This window comes from Chiloscyllium plagiosum, unplaced genomic scaffold, assembly GCF_037043375.1.
Source record: "Chiloscyllium plagiosum isolate Xiang-an unplaced genomic scaffold, Cpla_swu_hap1 HiC_scaffold_13, whole genome shotgun sequence".
NCBI classification, from domain to species: domain Eukaryota; kingdom Metazoa; phylum Chordata; class Chondrichthyes; order Orectolobiformes; family Hemiscylliidae; genus Chiloscyllium; species Chiloscyllium plagiosum.
The window spans coordinates 21,883,189-21,900,012 of record NW_028270151.1 but is presented as its reverse complement, the minus strand read 5'-3'; the positions used below and the strand labels follow the sequence as shown (position 1 = coordinate 21,900,012).

Below are 16,824 nucleotides of genomic sequence, written 5' to 3'. Positions count from 1 at the left end.
TGATTCAGTATGTGGATGTACCTACTAGAGAAGGTGCAAAACTTGACCTACTCTTGGGAAATAAGGCAGGGCAGGTTACTGAGGTGTCAGTGGGGGAGCACTTGAGGGCCAGCGACCATAATTCTATTTGTTTTAAAATAGTAATGGAAAAGGGTAGACCAGATCTAAAAGTTTAAGTTCTAAATTGGAGGAAGGCCAATTTTGACAGTATTAGGCAAGAAGTTTTGAAAGCTGATTGGAGGCAGATGTTCGCAGGTAAAGTGATGCTGGAAAATGAGAAACCTTCAGAAATGAGATAACAAGAATCCAGAGAAAGTATATTCCTGTCAGGGTGAAAGGAAAGGCTGGTAGGTATAGGGAATGCTGGATGACTAAAGGAATTGAGGGTTTGGTTAAGAAAAAGAAGGAAGCATATGTAAGGGAGAGACTGGAAAGATCGAGTGAATCCTGAGAAGTGTATAAAGAAAGTAGAAGCATACTTAAGAGGGAAATCAGGAGGGCAAAACAGGGACGTGAGATAGCTTTGGCAAATAGAATTAAGGAGAATCCAAAAGGTTTTTACAAATATATTAAGGACAAAAGGATAAGTAGGGAGAGAATAGGGCCCCTTAAAGATCAGCAAGGTGACCTTTGTGTGGAGCCACAAAAAATGGGGGAGATACTAAATGAATATTTTGCATCAGTGTTTACTGTGGAAAAGGGTATGGAAGGTATAGACTGTCGGGAAATAGATGGTGACATCTTGCAAAATGTCCAGATTACAGAGGAGGAAGTGCTGGATGTCTTGAAACAGTTAAAGGTGGACAAATCCCCAGGACCTGATCATGTGTACCTGAGAACTCTGTGGGAAGCTAGAGAAGTGAATGCTGGGCCTCTTGCTGAGATATTTGTATCATTGATAGTCACAGGTGAGGTGCCGGAAGACTGGAGGTTAACAAACATGGTGCCACTGTTTAAGAAGGGCGGTAAAGACAAGCCAGAGAACAACAGACTAGTGAGCCTGACCTCGGTGGTGGGCAAGTTGTTGGAGGGAATCCTGAGGGACAGGATGTACATGTATTTGGAAAGGCAAGGACTGATTCGGGATAGTCAACATGGCTTTGTGTGTGGGAAATCTTGTCTCACAAACTTGATTGAGTTTTTTGAAGAAGTAACAAAGAAGATTGATGAGGGCAGAGCAGTAGATGTGATCTATATGTACTTCAGTAAGGCGTTCGACAAGGTTTCCCATGGGAAACTGATTAGCAAGGTTAGATGTCATGGAATACAGGGAGAACTAGCCATTTGGATACAGAACTGGCTCAAAGGTAGAAGACAGAGGGTGTTGGTGGAGGGTTGTTTTTCAGACTGGAGGCCTGTGACCAGTGGAGTGCCAAAAGGATCGGTGCTGGGCCCTCTACTTTTTGTCATTTACATAAATGATTTGAATGCGAGCAGAAGAGGTGCAGTTAGTAAGTTTGCAGATGACACCAAAATTGGAGGTGTAGTGGACAGCAAAGAGGGTTACCTCAGATTACAACAGGATCTTGACCAGATAGGCCAATGGGTTGAGAAGTGGCAGATGGAGTTTAATTCAGATAAATGCAAGGTGCTGCATTTTGGGAAAGCAAATCTTAGCAGGACTTATACACTTAACGGCAAGGTCCTAGGGAGTGTTGCTGAACAAAGATAGCTTGGAGTGCAGGTTCATAGCTCCTTGAAAGTGGAGTCGCAAGTAGATAGGATAGTGAAGAAGGTGTTTGGTATGCAAACCTTTACTGGTCGGAGTACTGAGTACAGGAGTTGGGAGGTCATGTTGTGGCTGTACAGGACATTGATTAGGCCACTGTTGGAGTATTGCGTGCAATCCTGGTGTCCTTCCTATCAGAAAGATGTTGTGAAACTTGAAAGGGTTCAGAAAAGATTTACAAGGATGTTGCCAAGATTGGAGGATCTGAGCTTCAGGGAGAGGCTGAACAGGCTGGGGTTGTTTTCCCTGGAGTGTCGGAGGCTGAGGGGTGACCTTATAGAGGTTTACAAAATTATGAGGGGCATGGATAGGATAAATAGACAAAGTCTTTTACCTGGGGTCCGGGAGTCCAGAACTAGAGGGCATAGGTTTAGGGCGAGAGGGGAAAGATATAAAAGAGACCGAAGGGGCAACTTTTTCACGCAGAGGGTGGTACGTGTATGCCAGAGGATGTGGTGGAGGCTGGTACAATTGCAACATTTAAGAGGCATTTGGATGGATATATGAATAGGAAGGGTTTGGAGGGATATGGGCCGGGTGCTGGTAGGTGGGACTAGATTGCGTTCGGATATCTGGTCGGCATGGACAGGTTGGACCAAAGGGTCTGTACATCTCTATGACTCACTTTGTGCCTGTTCATTCTCTGATGTCAGTAAATAATCCTCATTTGTCACAGGTCACATACTTATTTACCTAAATTAATTCTTAACAAATTTCATAAACCAACAGTAAATTCTTTAAGAATGGTTAACTGCCGATAATTAATAACCATAGTCCAGATCCCCAAAATCTAACAGTGGAGTTAAATGTGGGGTCCACTGGAGTTGAAGTATAATTGGCTTGAAATTTGAGAAAGAGAAACATTTTCAAATTGTGGTTACACGCATAAAAGATAATTCTCAAGTGAAAGAGGATGTTGCAATGACATTAACAGTTTAACTGAAAAAAACAGGTGCATCTAAACCGGGGATGAACTGAAAATTGTGGTTGTGACCTTGATAAGCTTTCTAAAAGGTTTTGGAAAGGACTGCTGACAGTTAGATTTTGCCATGTAATTTCCATTTTGCTAGTTTGTGGGTTAGGATATTACTTCAGTGGGGATGTTCATCAATGATTACACAATGCTCAGCACCATTCCCAACTCCTTAGATAATGATGCAGTCCATGTCCAAAGTCAGCAAGAGCTGGAAAGTATTCAAGCTTGGGCTTACAAAAATGGTAATTAATATTCATTGCAGGCAATGACCATATCCAACAGAAAACAATTTAATCATTGCTCCTAGACATTCATCACTGAATCCCCAATTATGAAGATCCTGGGTGTTACCATTGACCATACATGAAGCTGGACTCACCATAAATACAGTGGCTACAAAACAGGTCAGATGCTAGGAATATTGCAGCGAATAACTCATCTCTGACTCCTCAAAACCTGTCCACCATCTACAAGACACAAATGAGGGGTGCATCAGCTGTTGTGCCTCCCACACAGTGTGTTTAACTCATTTCCAGCATAGAACCTGCGAGTCTACTCTAAATAATAATAAATAATATTTATTAATTTAACACAATTAATACTATAACAACAAAATACATGCTATACCAATAATTTACACTATAAATCTAATCAACTAATTTAACGTAATTCTGGATGATCATTTCCCACACCAGATCCTGGCCTTGATCTACGTGGCGACGATCATGTGGTCGTCTTCTCCCAATGGTCCCAGGGCTGCTTTCTCTTCACAATGGTTGGTCACGAGTTACTGCCTCTGAGGGTGGTGTTGCAACGACTCTTACACTTAGTACGAGATGGCACAGTGGCTCAGTTGTTAGCACTGCCGCCTCACAGCACCAGGGATCAGGGTTTGATTCCTGCCCTTTGTGACTGTGTGGAGTTTGCACATTCTCCTCGTGTTTGCATGGGTTTCCTCCGGGTGCTCCGGTTTCCTCAAACAATCCAAAGATGTGCAGGTTAGGTGAATTGGCCATGCTAAATTGTTCATAATATTCGGGGATGTCTAAGCTCGGTGCATTAGGCTAATATAGTATAGGGGAATGGGTTTGGGTGGGTTACTCTTCGGAGGGTCGATGTGGACGTGTTGGGCCGAAAGGCCTGTTTCCACTCTGTAGGGATTCTAATTCTAGTAGTTATTCCTGCCCTTTTGGGAGGGTCTTTAGTGTCCTCCAATAGATTGATCAGGGCTCAATCATTCTGATCATCGGACACAACCAGGTGTTGACATGTCAATGGCAGGTTGGTCCTGAGGCATCCATTCCTGGAGGTGTTGGGCGCACATAGGTCAGGTAGCCCTCTCCAAATAAGGGTGTCAGGTGCCCCTGTGTCTGCTTGAGGTTCTAATTGTCCTGGGGACAGCATTCAGGTTGATTCTATTAAATTCAAATTCAAGAGTATATTGTATTGTCTGCAGCCGCTGGGTCAATTACATGCCGTCTGTCTGTGGCTGCAGCCTGTCTGGATTCTGCAGTATGTTTATTAGCATAGTCACTTCAGTCAAGGTTTGTCTCAAGTACCCAATATGCCTCATTTATTGTCCATTTTCAGAAATTCACCATTTTCAGCAGTCCGTCCAGCCACACAGTACATCTTTCAGAACCCCTGCAGAAAGCTTCTCAAGGTCGCAGTCATGAGTGCTATAACAACAAAAATTTGCAAATCCGAATGCACACATCTCCTGTTCCTCTTTATTCACACTGCTTGTTGAATGCTCAGCAAACTCTAAGAATAATTTGTCAAACACAGTAAACAGAAAGGGCTTGTAGATTGTGTGGATGAGTGGGTGAGAGCCATTGATTGGGCAGGTTGTATGCAATAGAGAAGGTTGTCCTTCATGAATCTTGGTAAGATGTTATGTACAATGGCATACTCATGATGTGGAGGTGCCAGGCTTGGACTGGGGTGGACAAAATTAAAAATCGCACAACAGCAGATTATAGTCCAACAGGTTTATTTGGAAGTACACCTGTGAAGGAGCAGCGCTCCAAAAGCTTGTACTTCCAACTAAACCTATTGGACTATAACCTGCTGTTGTGGAATTTTTAACAATGACATAGTGAGAGTGAATGGTGGGACTTGGTGGTGCTGGTGGCTTTGTGTGTATGAGATGGTATAGTGATGGCAATTCTCACCCTGCAGAGTGAAGTCCCATGTTGGGTGTCCCGCTTTGCCAGGGACACAGCACTGACCTAGGCTGCTACCTGGGTTTCACCTGGCTTGATCTGGCAGTGTGACATTCTGTGGCAGTCTGCTAAGAAATTAGTAGGACCTCATTCAACTCTACGTTTAGGTCTCTGTCCATGAACAGGGAGGAAGCCCTCCTTTTCCCTGGTCCATGTCTTCAGCGATAATGGTCAAGTACCACTGTATGAGGAGCAGTTCCTAGCTTGAAATATCTGAAGTGCTGTACAGGGCTTAAATATGGTGCCCGTAGTATGAATACCACAAGAAGTGGCAACTCCTAGAAACGGAGAGCAGCTGTACACCTCCTAACACATGTCTTCAGCGATAATGGTCATTCAAGAAAGATGCCAAAGATAAAATAAAAATAAACGCTAAAAAATTGCAGATGCTGGAAACCTGAAACAAAAACAGAAATTGCTGGAGAAACTCAACAGGTCTGGCAGCATCTGTGGGGAGAAAACAAGGCTGATACTTCATGTCCAGTGACATTTCTCCAGAATGTTAACAGTTTTCTCTCCACAGATGCTGCCAGACCTGCAGAATTTCTCTAAACAATTGTTATTGAATCAAAGGTGCAAAAAAGCCTGGTTGCATGATTGAGAAGATGAAGAGTGGAAGATTTGTTGTTCCAAGGAGCAACAAATTAAAATTTTATATTTGTATAGATTTATCATACAGCACAACAACACAGCAACATCAGAAAATCCTGACTTCTGAAGAGGAATCTTGCCTATTTTCTGTCATGCATAAACAGGTTGGTTAAAAATCAGCATTAGTTTCCAAAACGCTCCTCTTTTTTTCATTTTCCATCTTGAAATTTATGGATTTTTTAAAGACTGCAATGTAATAATATGGCAAGGTGATATAAACTTAGCAAGTTTATGCATCTCAACTCAAGGCATCTATTTTGCAAACCTTAAATGCCAGGGTATTTTCAGGATTAGACTATATCATTGTTTGTACTGAGTTTGTGCATGTGAAACTAGCTACCTGTGTGATTTTGTGCTCGTTATTGACAAGCATAGTTAATACGTAATGTGTTCAGTTAGTTTGTGTACTACTTATTAACATTCTGGATGTAGGTTTGCTCGCTGTGCTGGAAGGTTCATTTTCAGACGTTTTGACACCCTACTAGGTAACATCTTCAGTGTTATATGTTTGGGTTTCTTTTGGTTGGTGATGTCATTTTCTGTTCTTCCTTATGGTATGTAAGGATACTAATGAGAGAGGGTCATGTCATTTTGTGACTAGTTGGTGTTCATGTAGCCTGGACATCAACTAGCCACAAAACGACATGACTCTTTCTCACTAGCATCCTTACATACAGATAAGGAATGACACCACTTCAACTGGGACAAAACATCCATCCTCAGACAAGCCAAACAGAGACATGCACAAGAATTCCTAAAGGTAATGCATTCCAACTGGAACTCTATCAACAAACACATTGAATTGGATCCCATTTATGACCTCCTAAGAAAAAGAACAGGAAATGACATCACCACAGGAAATGACATCACCAATCCAAAGAAACCCAAACATATAAATAGAAAGCAGGAAACACCAGCAGTGCTTCATCTGGAGGCTCACTGAAGATGTTACCTAATATGGTATTGAAACGTCTGAAAATGAACCTTCCAGCTCAGCAAGCAAACCTACATCCTGAACATCAACCTGAGCTACAAATCTTCTCAACACTCGCTAACTTATTAACATGTTTGTATGATTGTATTGTGGCCTTTTTGTTTCCTGTGTCCTGACATGTTGAGTTTAATATTGGTTGAAATATGTATAATGCTTTTCATTGTAAGGATTTTCTCAGAATTCCATGTGGCATACTTATGTGAGAATTACTTTTTGGTTTCAAAGAATTGAAAGACTGTGAAACTAACCTGACTAGTTTTGTAGTTTCAGCTGCTGATAGAGAAATGTACTTTCCTAATTTTCCTTTTTTGCACTTGTTTTTGCTTTGTGTGTCTGTGTGTATGGCGGGGGAGGGGAATAAAGGGGTAGGGCGGGGACAGTGAGTTTCAAAACGAGTCAAATTTTAAATTCATGAATTAGAATTTTTTAACTGTTCTGGCTAAAGTTAAGGACGTTACAACTAAGATTTTTTGTTACGTAAGAAATCTGGTTTGGTTTGCTTTTGTCCTCCGTTACAGTTAGTAAGAAGCTGATTGGGATTTTTGATCATTTCATTAAATCTTTACATTTGCAATAACTGCAGGAATAGTGGGGCTTGATTTCCATTACACGGGGTGGCACGGTGGTTCAGTGGTTAGCACTGCTGCCTCACAACACTAAGGTCCCAGGTTTGATTCCAGCCTTGGATGACTGTGTGGAGTCTGCACATGCTCCCTGTGTCTGCGTGGGTTTCCTCTGGGTGCTCTGGTTTCCTCCCACAATCCAAAGATGTGCAGGTCAGGTGAACTGGCCATGCTAAATTGCCCATAGTGTTAGGTGTCGTAGTCAGAGGGAGATGGGGCTGGGTGGGTTACTCTTTGGAGGATCAGTGTGGACTGGTTGGGCTGAAGGGCCTGTTTCCACACTATAAGGAATCTAATCTACCCCTATGGGTCATGCTAAAATCAACAAAATTGGAGAAACAGTTGTTTATATTAAAAAAACTTAGAATTCTTTAATTTTCTTTAGCAAGTTTGGGACAAAAACCTACAGTTGTTTCTACAATTTAAAAATTTATTCATGTGCCTGAATGATGAAACTGAGAAATGTTTATATATGCATTTTAATATCGTTTACCATGAGTTTGGGCTCTTGCAATTTTAATTAAACATCTGGGTTTGTCGGTGTTTGGAGTTAACAATTAACTTTTTTTTTAAAAATGATACCCATAATTCCAAGTGAGAGAAATTTATCCAGAGTTCCTTGAGAACTATTGAAAGGTCTTTGGGAGAGGACTATCCAGGTTTATGCAGTCTGGGCTGGGAAGTCATTCAAGAAAGAAGCATACATCCAGCTATGAAGTGCTGAGAATTCTTTTGACTTAGTAACGCGTGCTAGGCAGCATTCTTAGGAACAGGAGTTTAAAGTAATGCAATTATCTTAGAATAAAGAGTGTTGGCATACAGACAGAGGAAAAGAAGTCAAGTTTTTGAAGTTGCAAAGGAGCTGCATCAGGCATGGTAATAGCACTGGAGGAAACTAAGTCAGGAGTACAATAATGATGATTAAGGAAAAGATACCTAGAGTTCAACAGATGACTTGAAATTTTAATCATTTCAAGTCCAACAAAATATTAGGAAAAGTCGCTCCCACATTTGGAAATGTGTTAGAATAGGTCTTGCCAGAAGTACAGTTTTAGATGTTCTTTGAAATGTAACCATTTTGCAAGCTGTACCATACTTGGATTTTTCTACTGTGTGTTTAAAAATATTTGAATCCGTATTGTAAGGGAATAATGTGAAATTTCCTTTACTTGTATTTCTGTTCTTAATTCACTTCTATTTTGTTTTATTGTTAAAAGACTGCAACATGGTGTTTGTAAATTTTATTTTAAAAATCATCTCAATAACAAAATGAAATTATGATCTATCTAACTAGTCTCCATCGGGAATCTGATTTATCCAGCACTAACATAACTGAGGCATTCCCCATAACAACTGGGGCCACTAGTTTTTAATACATGGAAAAGACAATGTTATAGCTGATGCTTTATCAAGTGTACAGATGAAGGAACCCAAATATTGTGATCCAAATAAACACCTGTTAAGTACAGTTGTCATGAAATACATTGTATGTTTATTGTTACTCCATTCAGTATTTTCAAAGTCTGAAAAGTAGAGATTTTTATCTATGTGCACATTTACTAAATACAGCAACATCAGAAAATCCAGGCTTTGTCATAGAAGTGTAATTTGCAGAGGAGTCTCTTCCATCATCCCCATTATATATGATTGAAGTTGATTGAAAAACAGCATTAATTTCTAAACCATTCCTTTTATCATTTTCTGTTTCATATTATTCTTTGTTCAGGACTACAACATGGTACTATGGTAAGGTGAAACACATGAGGGAGATTGGTGAATCTCAAGTTAACAAATCTATTGAACTATAGCAAAGTAAAATAATCTCGGAGTTGAACTAGTCCAAAAGCAATGTAATTCCCTTACTTTATTCATCTTTAAAAATCACACAACACCAGGTTATAGTCCCACAGGTTTAATTGGAAGCACACTAGCTTTCAGAGTGATGCTCCTTCATCAGGTGATAGGCTGATCATTTGTTCAGCTCCAAATCATTTGTTCATCTTTGTCTGTTTATTGGTTTTACGGTTACTTATTAACATGTTCAAATTATTTTGTGCATCATTTATATTGATATCTTGAGTTAACTTAGTGGATATTATTATTTAATATGTTTTGGGTTACTTTATTCTGAACTGTTTTTAAATGTCTCAATTACAATTTTTGAATTTAATATTATGATTAACATTATGACTTTCCTCTCCAGGCTACTGGAGAGACTCGATTCTATTTGTTATTGGATCCTGTTGCAATTTACATTTTATGGTTGAGTAACAGTCTGCTATTTGTTGATGTGTTGGACTAGCACTGTGCTATGGGTTTTGACTTTTGATGGAAGTTTGTCTGCAAGTAAAAAAAGTTTTATGTTATGTTTTCAATGAATGTGGATGTGTATAATGTGTGGTCCACTCCTAAGAGCTAGTCTACAAGAAATGGAAGGTTGCTTGATTGTAGGCCACAAAGAGAACCAAGTATAAATAGTACATTGGCATGGTGCAGACATTACAGCAAGTCATAAAATTGAATTGAATATATCAAAATAAATCGCTCTTAAATGTCTGGGTGTTTGGAACAATAGAATTGGTTTGCTAATTCCTTACACTGTAGGAAGCCTGTCCACTTCTCTAACCTCAGAGATAGTGAGGACTGCAGATGCTGGAGAGTCATAGTTGATAAAGTGTGGTGGTGGAAAAGGCACAGCTAGTTAGGCAGCATCTGAGGGCAAGACAGCCAATGTTTCAGGCCTAACAGGACTGGTCGTATTGAAGGATTATGCCTGAAATATTGATTATCTTGGTCCTCAGATGCTGCCTGACCTGCTGTGCCTTTTTCAGCGCCACACTTCATCGACTCTGACTTCTCTCACTTGTCCACCACACATATTACATTGCCTATATGGAAATGTAGCTCACCGTAAGTAGTTGACTCTTCATGTGATTGAAACCAACCAAGACTAGGAAGCTCACTGCAGCCTTCTTCAGGTAATGTGCATTTGGGCAAGACACGAGGCCTTGGTGACATCGTGAAATTAACACAGGAACAAAATGAATAAAATTCTGCATATTTACACACATTAGAATAATGTTGCACCAAACTCAGATGTAGTAATTTGTTCTAATCAGAATTTCAACAGAAACTATTATTCAGTGCACATATTTTTCATTGCTGTCACAATTTAGGGAGGAGTGTTCGCATATAACTGCTGCAACGGAACCAGTTGTTCAGATGTGTTGTTGTACACAACAATAATTGGCTGAAAAAAGATCAACAATGGCATGAATATAATAGAATTTCAAAGGGTTTGTACAAAGTGAGCTAGTCAGTTCATCACAGTTCAATCACATCTCCAAAATCTAAACCTCTCTGCCACCTACCCCAACTGAGCAATGCTATTATTTCCTTGAGCTATAAAAACATTTTCACCAACAGATATTGCAAAAAAACAGAATCAGGTCATTATCCCATTGGGTTTGTTAGGATTCCATTCTGCTTTTCCTACATATGATGAAAAGTATAACCATGTAATCATTTTTGGAATTTGGATTGTCTTAAAGAGATGAATGATATGATTACTGGACTGATATGAGTCAGTTTTATAAAGCTTTTTCTTCATTCTGCAAGTCATCCTGCAATAGTGACGTAAATTCAACACCGCAAAGAAACCATGTGACTATGGACATCTATGGTGTCAACGGAAGGATGTCTATACTTTAAAGTTTATGACAGGTAGTGGAAGCACATTAAGGCTCTTAGTTTACATTTCAGATCAGAAACCACCAAAGTTGAGTTCAGAAGCAAGTCTTATACAGAGGAGCCTTGATTATGTAGCATTCAATTAACCAAATTTCTGATGATCCTAAAAGATTGCAAGGTCCTAATGCATGTTATCCGGCATCAATTATTCAGCATTCGATTAACCGAATGAAATACTCCCCACCGCGTCCTTCAGATAATCGAGGTTCCTCTGTATTTCTTCATAGCAGGTGATTTCAGTGCAATTTTTGGGCAGCCAGTCAGTCCAGCACAAATATCTAGTTTGTACAGGTTCCAGGCCAGAACAGTTAGGATAGAAATTTGCAAGTTATTGGAAGTGAGAAAGTTTAGGCCCTCAGATTTGTGAAGGGATCATGTCAGCAGATTCAATGGAATCATCTTTTGTCTTAACAGCCCCTGGGGAAGTATCTCAAAATGTTACTGTTAAATTCAAGACCTGAAGAGTTGATTTAGGGGTTCAGTATCTATGGATTTGAGTCTCTGTAATGTATGATATTGGGAAACTTTGTTGTGATATTTGTGTTAAATTCTCTTGATATATACATAAAGCTTGGCTGTTGGTTTTTGAAAAAAATTATGTTTAGTTGTTAATGAATATCTGCAACTTTGTGTGGATATGTTTCAGTGACTAATGACCACCTTAGCTAACAAATAAAATCATAGCATGTATCCAGCCAGGTTTTGTTCTAGGTTTTGTCGTGTCCAATTCAAAGTCACAACTTGTAGTACCTATTGAAGAAAACATAAGATTAGTTTTCTTTAGGTTTAAAGTGGTTTATTGCAGAGAAGTGAGAAGAGAGTGTTTTTGGCTGCTGCCGTTCTGCTGGTTTCTCTTCTAGTCTGAGCCAGCCTCTCTCTGTCTTGATCACAGCAAAGCTTGTTCAGCGACCTGACTGTCAATCACAAATTTGTCGGGCAGCAGAGGACACTTGTCATTGATAATTGATCCCTAATCCACAAACCAATCAACTTCACTTGTAAACAACCCCTTGTCCAGTTCGTCTGCACATTGCTGGAACCCATAGCTATACAAACAGGATTCACAAAAGGAATCAAATCCCGACTTTCAGAACATGCTGCCATTTTTGTAAACCCCTACGTTTCAAAACAATTCTTTCTCATTTCAGACCACAGTTTTAAAAAGCACAAAAATAAAAAGATATGATCTTTGCAATTTTTACTCAGCAAGGTTTCAGGAACAGCACTGTGATAATATCCAGCTACTGTGTTTTATTGATGTTGACTGAGAGACAAATGTTCACCAAGAAAATGGGGACTCCATCCATGCTCTTCAACATCAATTCACAGGATCTTCTATGTTGACTTGAGTGTGACAGGTGGCCTTAATTTAGTGCCTCATCTGAAAATACTTACCTCCTATAGACACAGGGCTTGACAGCCAAGATAATATCTTTGCATTAAATCATGATCCTACAACTTTCTAGTTAAGAGCATAAAAGTGCCACCGACTGAGCTACAGCTAAAAGACAACTATTTGAAATCTGGGAATATTAAAATGTATTAGGATGGATTGAGGTTAGAATAATTTATTAAAAAGGAAGAGAATGCAATTGGAGAAAAACAAAATACTGATTTAATGAGTGCAAGAGGACATGCCAAGAGCAACACCAGGCATTATCTAAAAATGTGGTGTCAACCTGGTGAAGATATAACACAATTCTGCATGCCAAACAGCACAAACAGAGTGAGATAGACAGGACTAAATAATCCCACAACCAACAATCACATTGGATGTGGCAGGATTGCAAAGATTCAATCATGAATGGTCGTACCAATTAAACATCTAATGCAGGAGCAAGGTCCACAAATATCCATATTCTCAATAATGGGGGGGGGGGGGGGGGAGCTCAGTGCAACAGACAAGGCTGTAGCATTTGTATCCATTTTTGCTCAGAAGTATCATATGGATGATACATCTCAACTTCCTAGTAAAGTCTCAGCATCAGAAATGCCAGTTTTCAGCCAATTTAATTGACTCCACATCATATCGAGAGGGTTGAAGGTACAGGAAACTGAACCCTGACAACATACCAGTAATCATACCAAATACTTTTGTTCCAGAACTAGCTATACCCCTAGCCAAGCATCTCCAGGAGAGCTACAACATTAGCATCTACCTGGCAATGTGAAAAGTTACCCTGGTATGTTCTGTCCACAAATACCAAGACAAACATAACCCAGTCAATGACTGTCTTATCAGTTGATTGTGCAGCATGAGGAAAGTGTTGTAAGGTGTTGCCAACAATACTACCAAGCAGTACTTGCTCAGCAATAACCTGCTCACTGATGCTAAATTTGTATTCTGCCAAGGCACTCAACTCCGGTGTTCAATACTGTCTTGGTCCAAACATGGATAGAAGAGCTGAGGTCTGGGGTGAGGTGAGACAGTATTTATCTGAATATATCGCCTGGAAGCCTTAGAAAAATTGGTGTCAATGCAAGTTGGGGGTGAACTATTCTACTGGTTATAGTCATGCTGAGCACAAAGGAAAGTGGTTGTCTTTGTGGCAAGTCAATCATCTCAGTCTTATGATATCACTTCATAAGTTCCTCAGGATAGTGTCCTATGCACAGCCATCTTTAGCTGCTTCATCAATGAGCTTCGGTCCATCATAAGATCAGATTTTGGGATGTTCACTGATGATTGTACAATGTTCAGCACCATCTGTAAATCCTCAGACCTTGAAGCAGTCCCTATTCATATGAAGCAACAACTGGACTGTGGCATTATCAAACAAGAGAGAATCCAACTATCTTCCCAGACATTACCATTGCTGAATCTCCCATTAACAATATGCTGTTGACCACAAAAATGAATTGAACAAGCCATACGGGATTAGGGCAGAAACTTGGAATTCTGAGTCAATAACTTATCTCTTGTCCTCGATGCCCATTCACCATTTACAAACCAGGATTGCAGATTAGGTGGATTATGGATTAGTGGTGCTGGTAGAGCACAGCAGTTCAGGCAGCATCCAAGGAGCAGCGAAATCGACATTTCGGGCAAAAGCCCTTCATCAGGAATAAAGGCAGAGAGCCTGAAGCATGGAGAGATAAGCTAGAGGGGGGTGGGGGTGGGGAGAACGTAGCATAGAGTACAATAGGTGAGTGGGGGAGGGGATGAAGGTGATAGGTCAGGGCGGAGAGGGTGGAGTGGATAGGTGGAAAAGGAGATAGGCAGGTAGGACAAGTCCAGACAAGTCATGGGGACAGTGCTGAGCTGGAAGTTTGGAACTAGGGTGAAGTGGGGGAAGGGGAAATGAGGAAACTGCTGAAGTCCACATTGATGCCCTGAGGTTGAAGTGTTCTGAGGCGGAAGATGAGGCGTTCTTCCTCCAGGCGTCTGGTGGTGAGGGAGCGGCGGTGAAGGAGGCCCAGGACCTCCATGTCCTCGGCAGAGTGGGAGGGGGAGTTGAAATGTTGGACCACGGGGCGGTGTGGTTGATTGGTGCGGGTGCCCCAGAGATGTTCCCTAAAGCACTCTGCTAGGAGGCGCCCAGTCTCCCCAATGTAGAGGAGACCGCATCGGGAGCAACGGATACAATAAATGATATTAGTGGATGTGCAGGTAAAACTTTGATGGATGTGGAAGGCTCCTTTAGGGCCTTGGATGGAGGTGAGGGAGGAGGTGTGGGCACAGTTCCTGCGGTGGTAGGGGAAGGTGCCAGGATGGGAGGGTGGATTGTAGGGGGGCGTGGACCTGACCAGGTAGTCACAGAGGGAATGGTCTTTGCGGAAGGCGGAAAGGGGTGGGGAGGGAAATATATCCCTTGTGGTGGGGTCTTTTTGGAGGTGGCGGAAATGTCGGCAGATGATTTGGTTTATGCGAAGGTTGGTCGGGTGGAAGGTGAGCACCAGGGGCGTTCTGTCCTTTTTACAGTTGGAGGGGTGGGGTCTGAGGGCGGAGGTGCGGGATGTGGATGAGATGCGTTGGAGGGCATCTTTAACCACGTGGGAAGGGAAATTGTGGTCTCTAAAGAAGGAGGCCATCTGGTGTGTTCTGTGGTGGAACTGGTCCTCCTGGGAGCAGATACGGCGGAGGCGGAGGTATTGGGAATATGGAATGGCATTTTTGCAAGAGGTAGGGTGGGAAGAGGTGTAATCCAGGTAGCAGTGGGAATCGGTGGGTTTGTAAAAAACATCAGTGTCAAGTCGGTCGTCGTTAATGGAGATGGAGAGGTCCAGGAAGGGGAGGGAGGTGTCAGAGATGGTCCAGGTAAATTTAAGGTCAGGGTGGAATAGTCATGGTAAATGTGAGGTTACAGGCATAGGATGGAGGTATGGATCTCGGTGGAATGCTATTCAAAGAGTGTGGACATGATGGGCCAAAATGACCTCTTTCCGCACTCTAGGGATTCAATGATTCTACGGGTGTGAAGGAATAATCTTCAAATGCTTGGATGAGTGCAGCTCCAACTACAGTCATGAAGCATGACAACATGCAGGACAAAGCAGACCACTTGACTGGCACCTATCTTCAACATTAATTCCCTTCACCATTGACACAGAGTTACAGCGGTGTTTTGTTATGATTCCAGGACAAGTCAGAACCCAAAATGAAACCTGGCTTGTAGAACACATTTCTAATCTTCAGTTGTTTAGCATTGTTACCAGTCATCAAAACTATTCACTTTCGGTTGCAGAAACCTTTTAACAACAGAACATTGATTTATTACACAAAAGGCAAAATAAATAATACCATACACACACACATGCTACAGTTAGAAATATCTTAACAAGCACTAAAACAAAGTTTCAGCCTGTTTACAACTCTATCCATTACAGAAATCCAATTCCAGATAGATTTTACAGCTATTCAATTATATGTTTTTATTTAAGGGACTCCTTCCACTGACTTGATTCTCCTGCTGGGGGAAACTAGAATTCTGGTTTCTAAGACCATAAGTTGTAGGAGCAGAAGGTATCCATTTAGCCCACTGAGTATACTCCATGATTTAATAGGATCATGGCATTATCTGATAATCCTCAACTCCACTTTCCTGCCTCATCCCCATAACCTTTGATTTGCTTACTGATTACAAACCAAGACTATCTCAGCCTTCAATACATTTAATAACCCAGCATTGATAGACCTCTGCAGTAAAGAATTCCCAAAGTTCACTACCCTCTGAGAGAAGAATTCCTCCTCATGCTTTAAATGGCTGATCACTTACTCTAAGATTATGCCATTTGGTCCTAGACTCTCCAGAAGGAGAAATAATCTTTCTGTATCTACCCTGTCAAGTCCCCTATGAACGTTAAATTTCATTCTTCTAAACTCCAATAAGTAGAGTCAAAAAGTGCAGTGCTGGAAAAGCACAGCAGGTCAGGCAGCATTTGAGGAGCACGAGAGTTGACGTTTCGGGATAAGCCACTCATTAGGAATGCTGAAGGGCTTATGCCCAAAACATTGACTGTCCTGCTCCTCAGATGCTGCCAGATCATTAATATATGCTGTAAATAATTGTGCCCAGCACTGGTCCCTATGGCATTCCACTGGTTACAGGTTGCCATCCTGAAAATGCCTTCCTTATCCCAACTCTCTGTCTTCTATCAGTTACACAATCCTCTATATATTCTCCATCCATTCTTCTGAACTAAAAACTTGAATTTTCTGTTCTGAAGTTAAAACTAAATTGAATGGCTTTGAGGTATATTTGCTCTGCTAGTGATATGTTCAACACAAAAGGGATTAATATGAAAGGGATTCTCCCACGCACTTATCACATACATACTTAGAACTGATGTGAGGTCACTGTCCAAATGGCTTTCTGATCTGTTTTAAAAAATTACCTTTGCAGAACCAATCCATGTCCATCTGTCCATTATACATC

At 41.0% G+C, this 16,824-nt stretch overlaps 1 protein-coding gene across 3 annotated transcripts in view; it reads right to left on the bottom strand.

Moving 5' to 3' along the window:
- Nucleotides 1-8,662: 8,662 nt before the first annotated feature.
- Nucleotides 8,663-16,824, bottom strand: part of LOC122556141 (membrane-spanning 4-domains subfamily A member 4A-like) — a 53,580-nt gene continuing 45,418 nt past the window's right edge. For all 3 annotated transcript variants that reach the window (XM_043702630.2, XM_043702631.2, XM_043702632.2), the window contains one exon: nucleotides 8,663-10,448. In XM_043702630.2, the coding sequence (XP_043558565.1) occupies nucleotides 10,371-10,448 (78 nt within the window). In that variant the 3' untranslated portion in view covers nucleotides 8,663-10,370. The remainder of the gene's footprint in view (nucleotides 10,449-16,824) is intronic.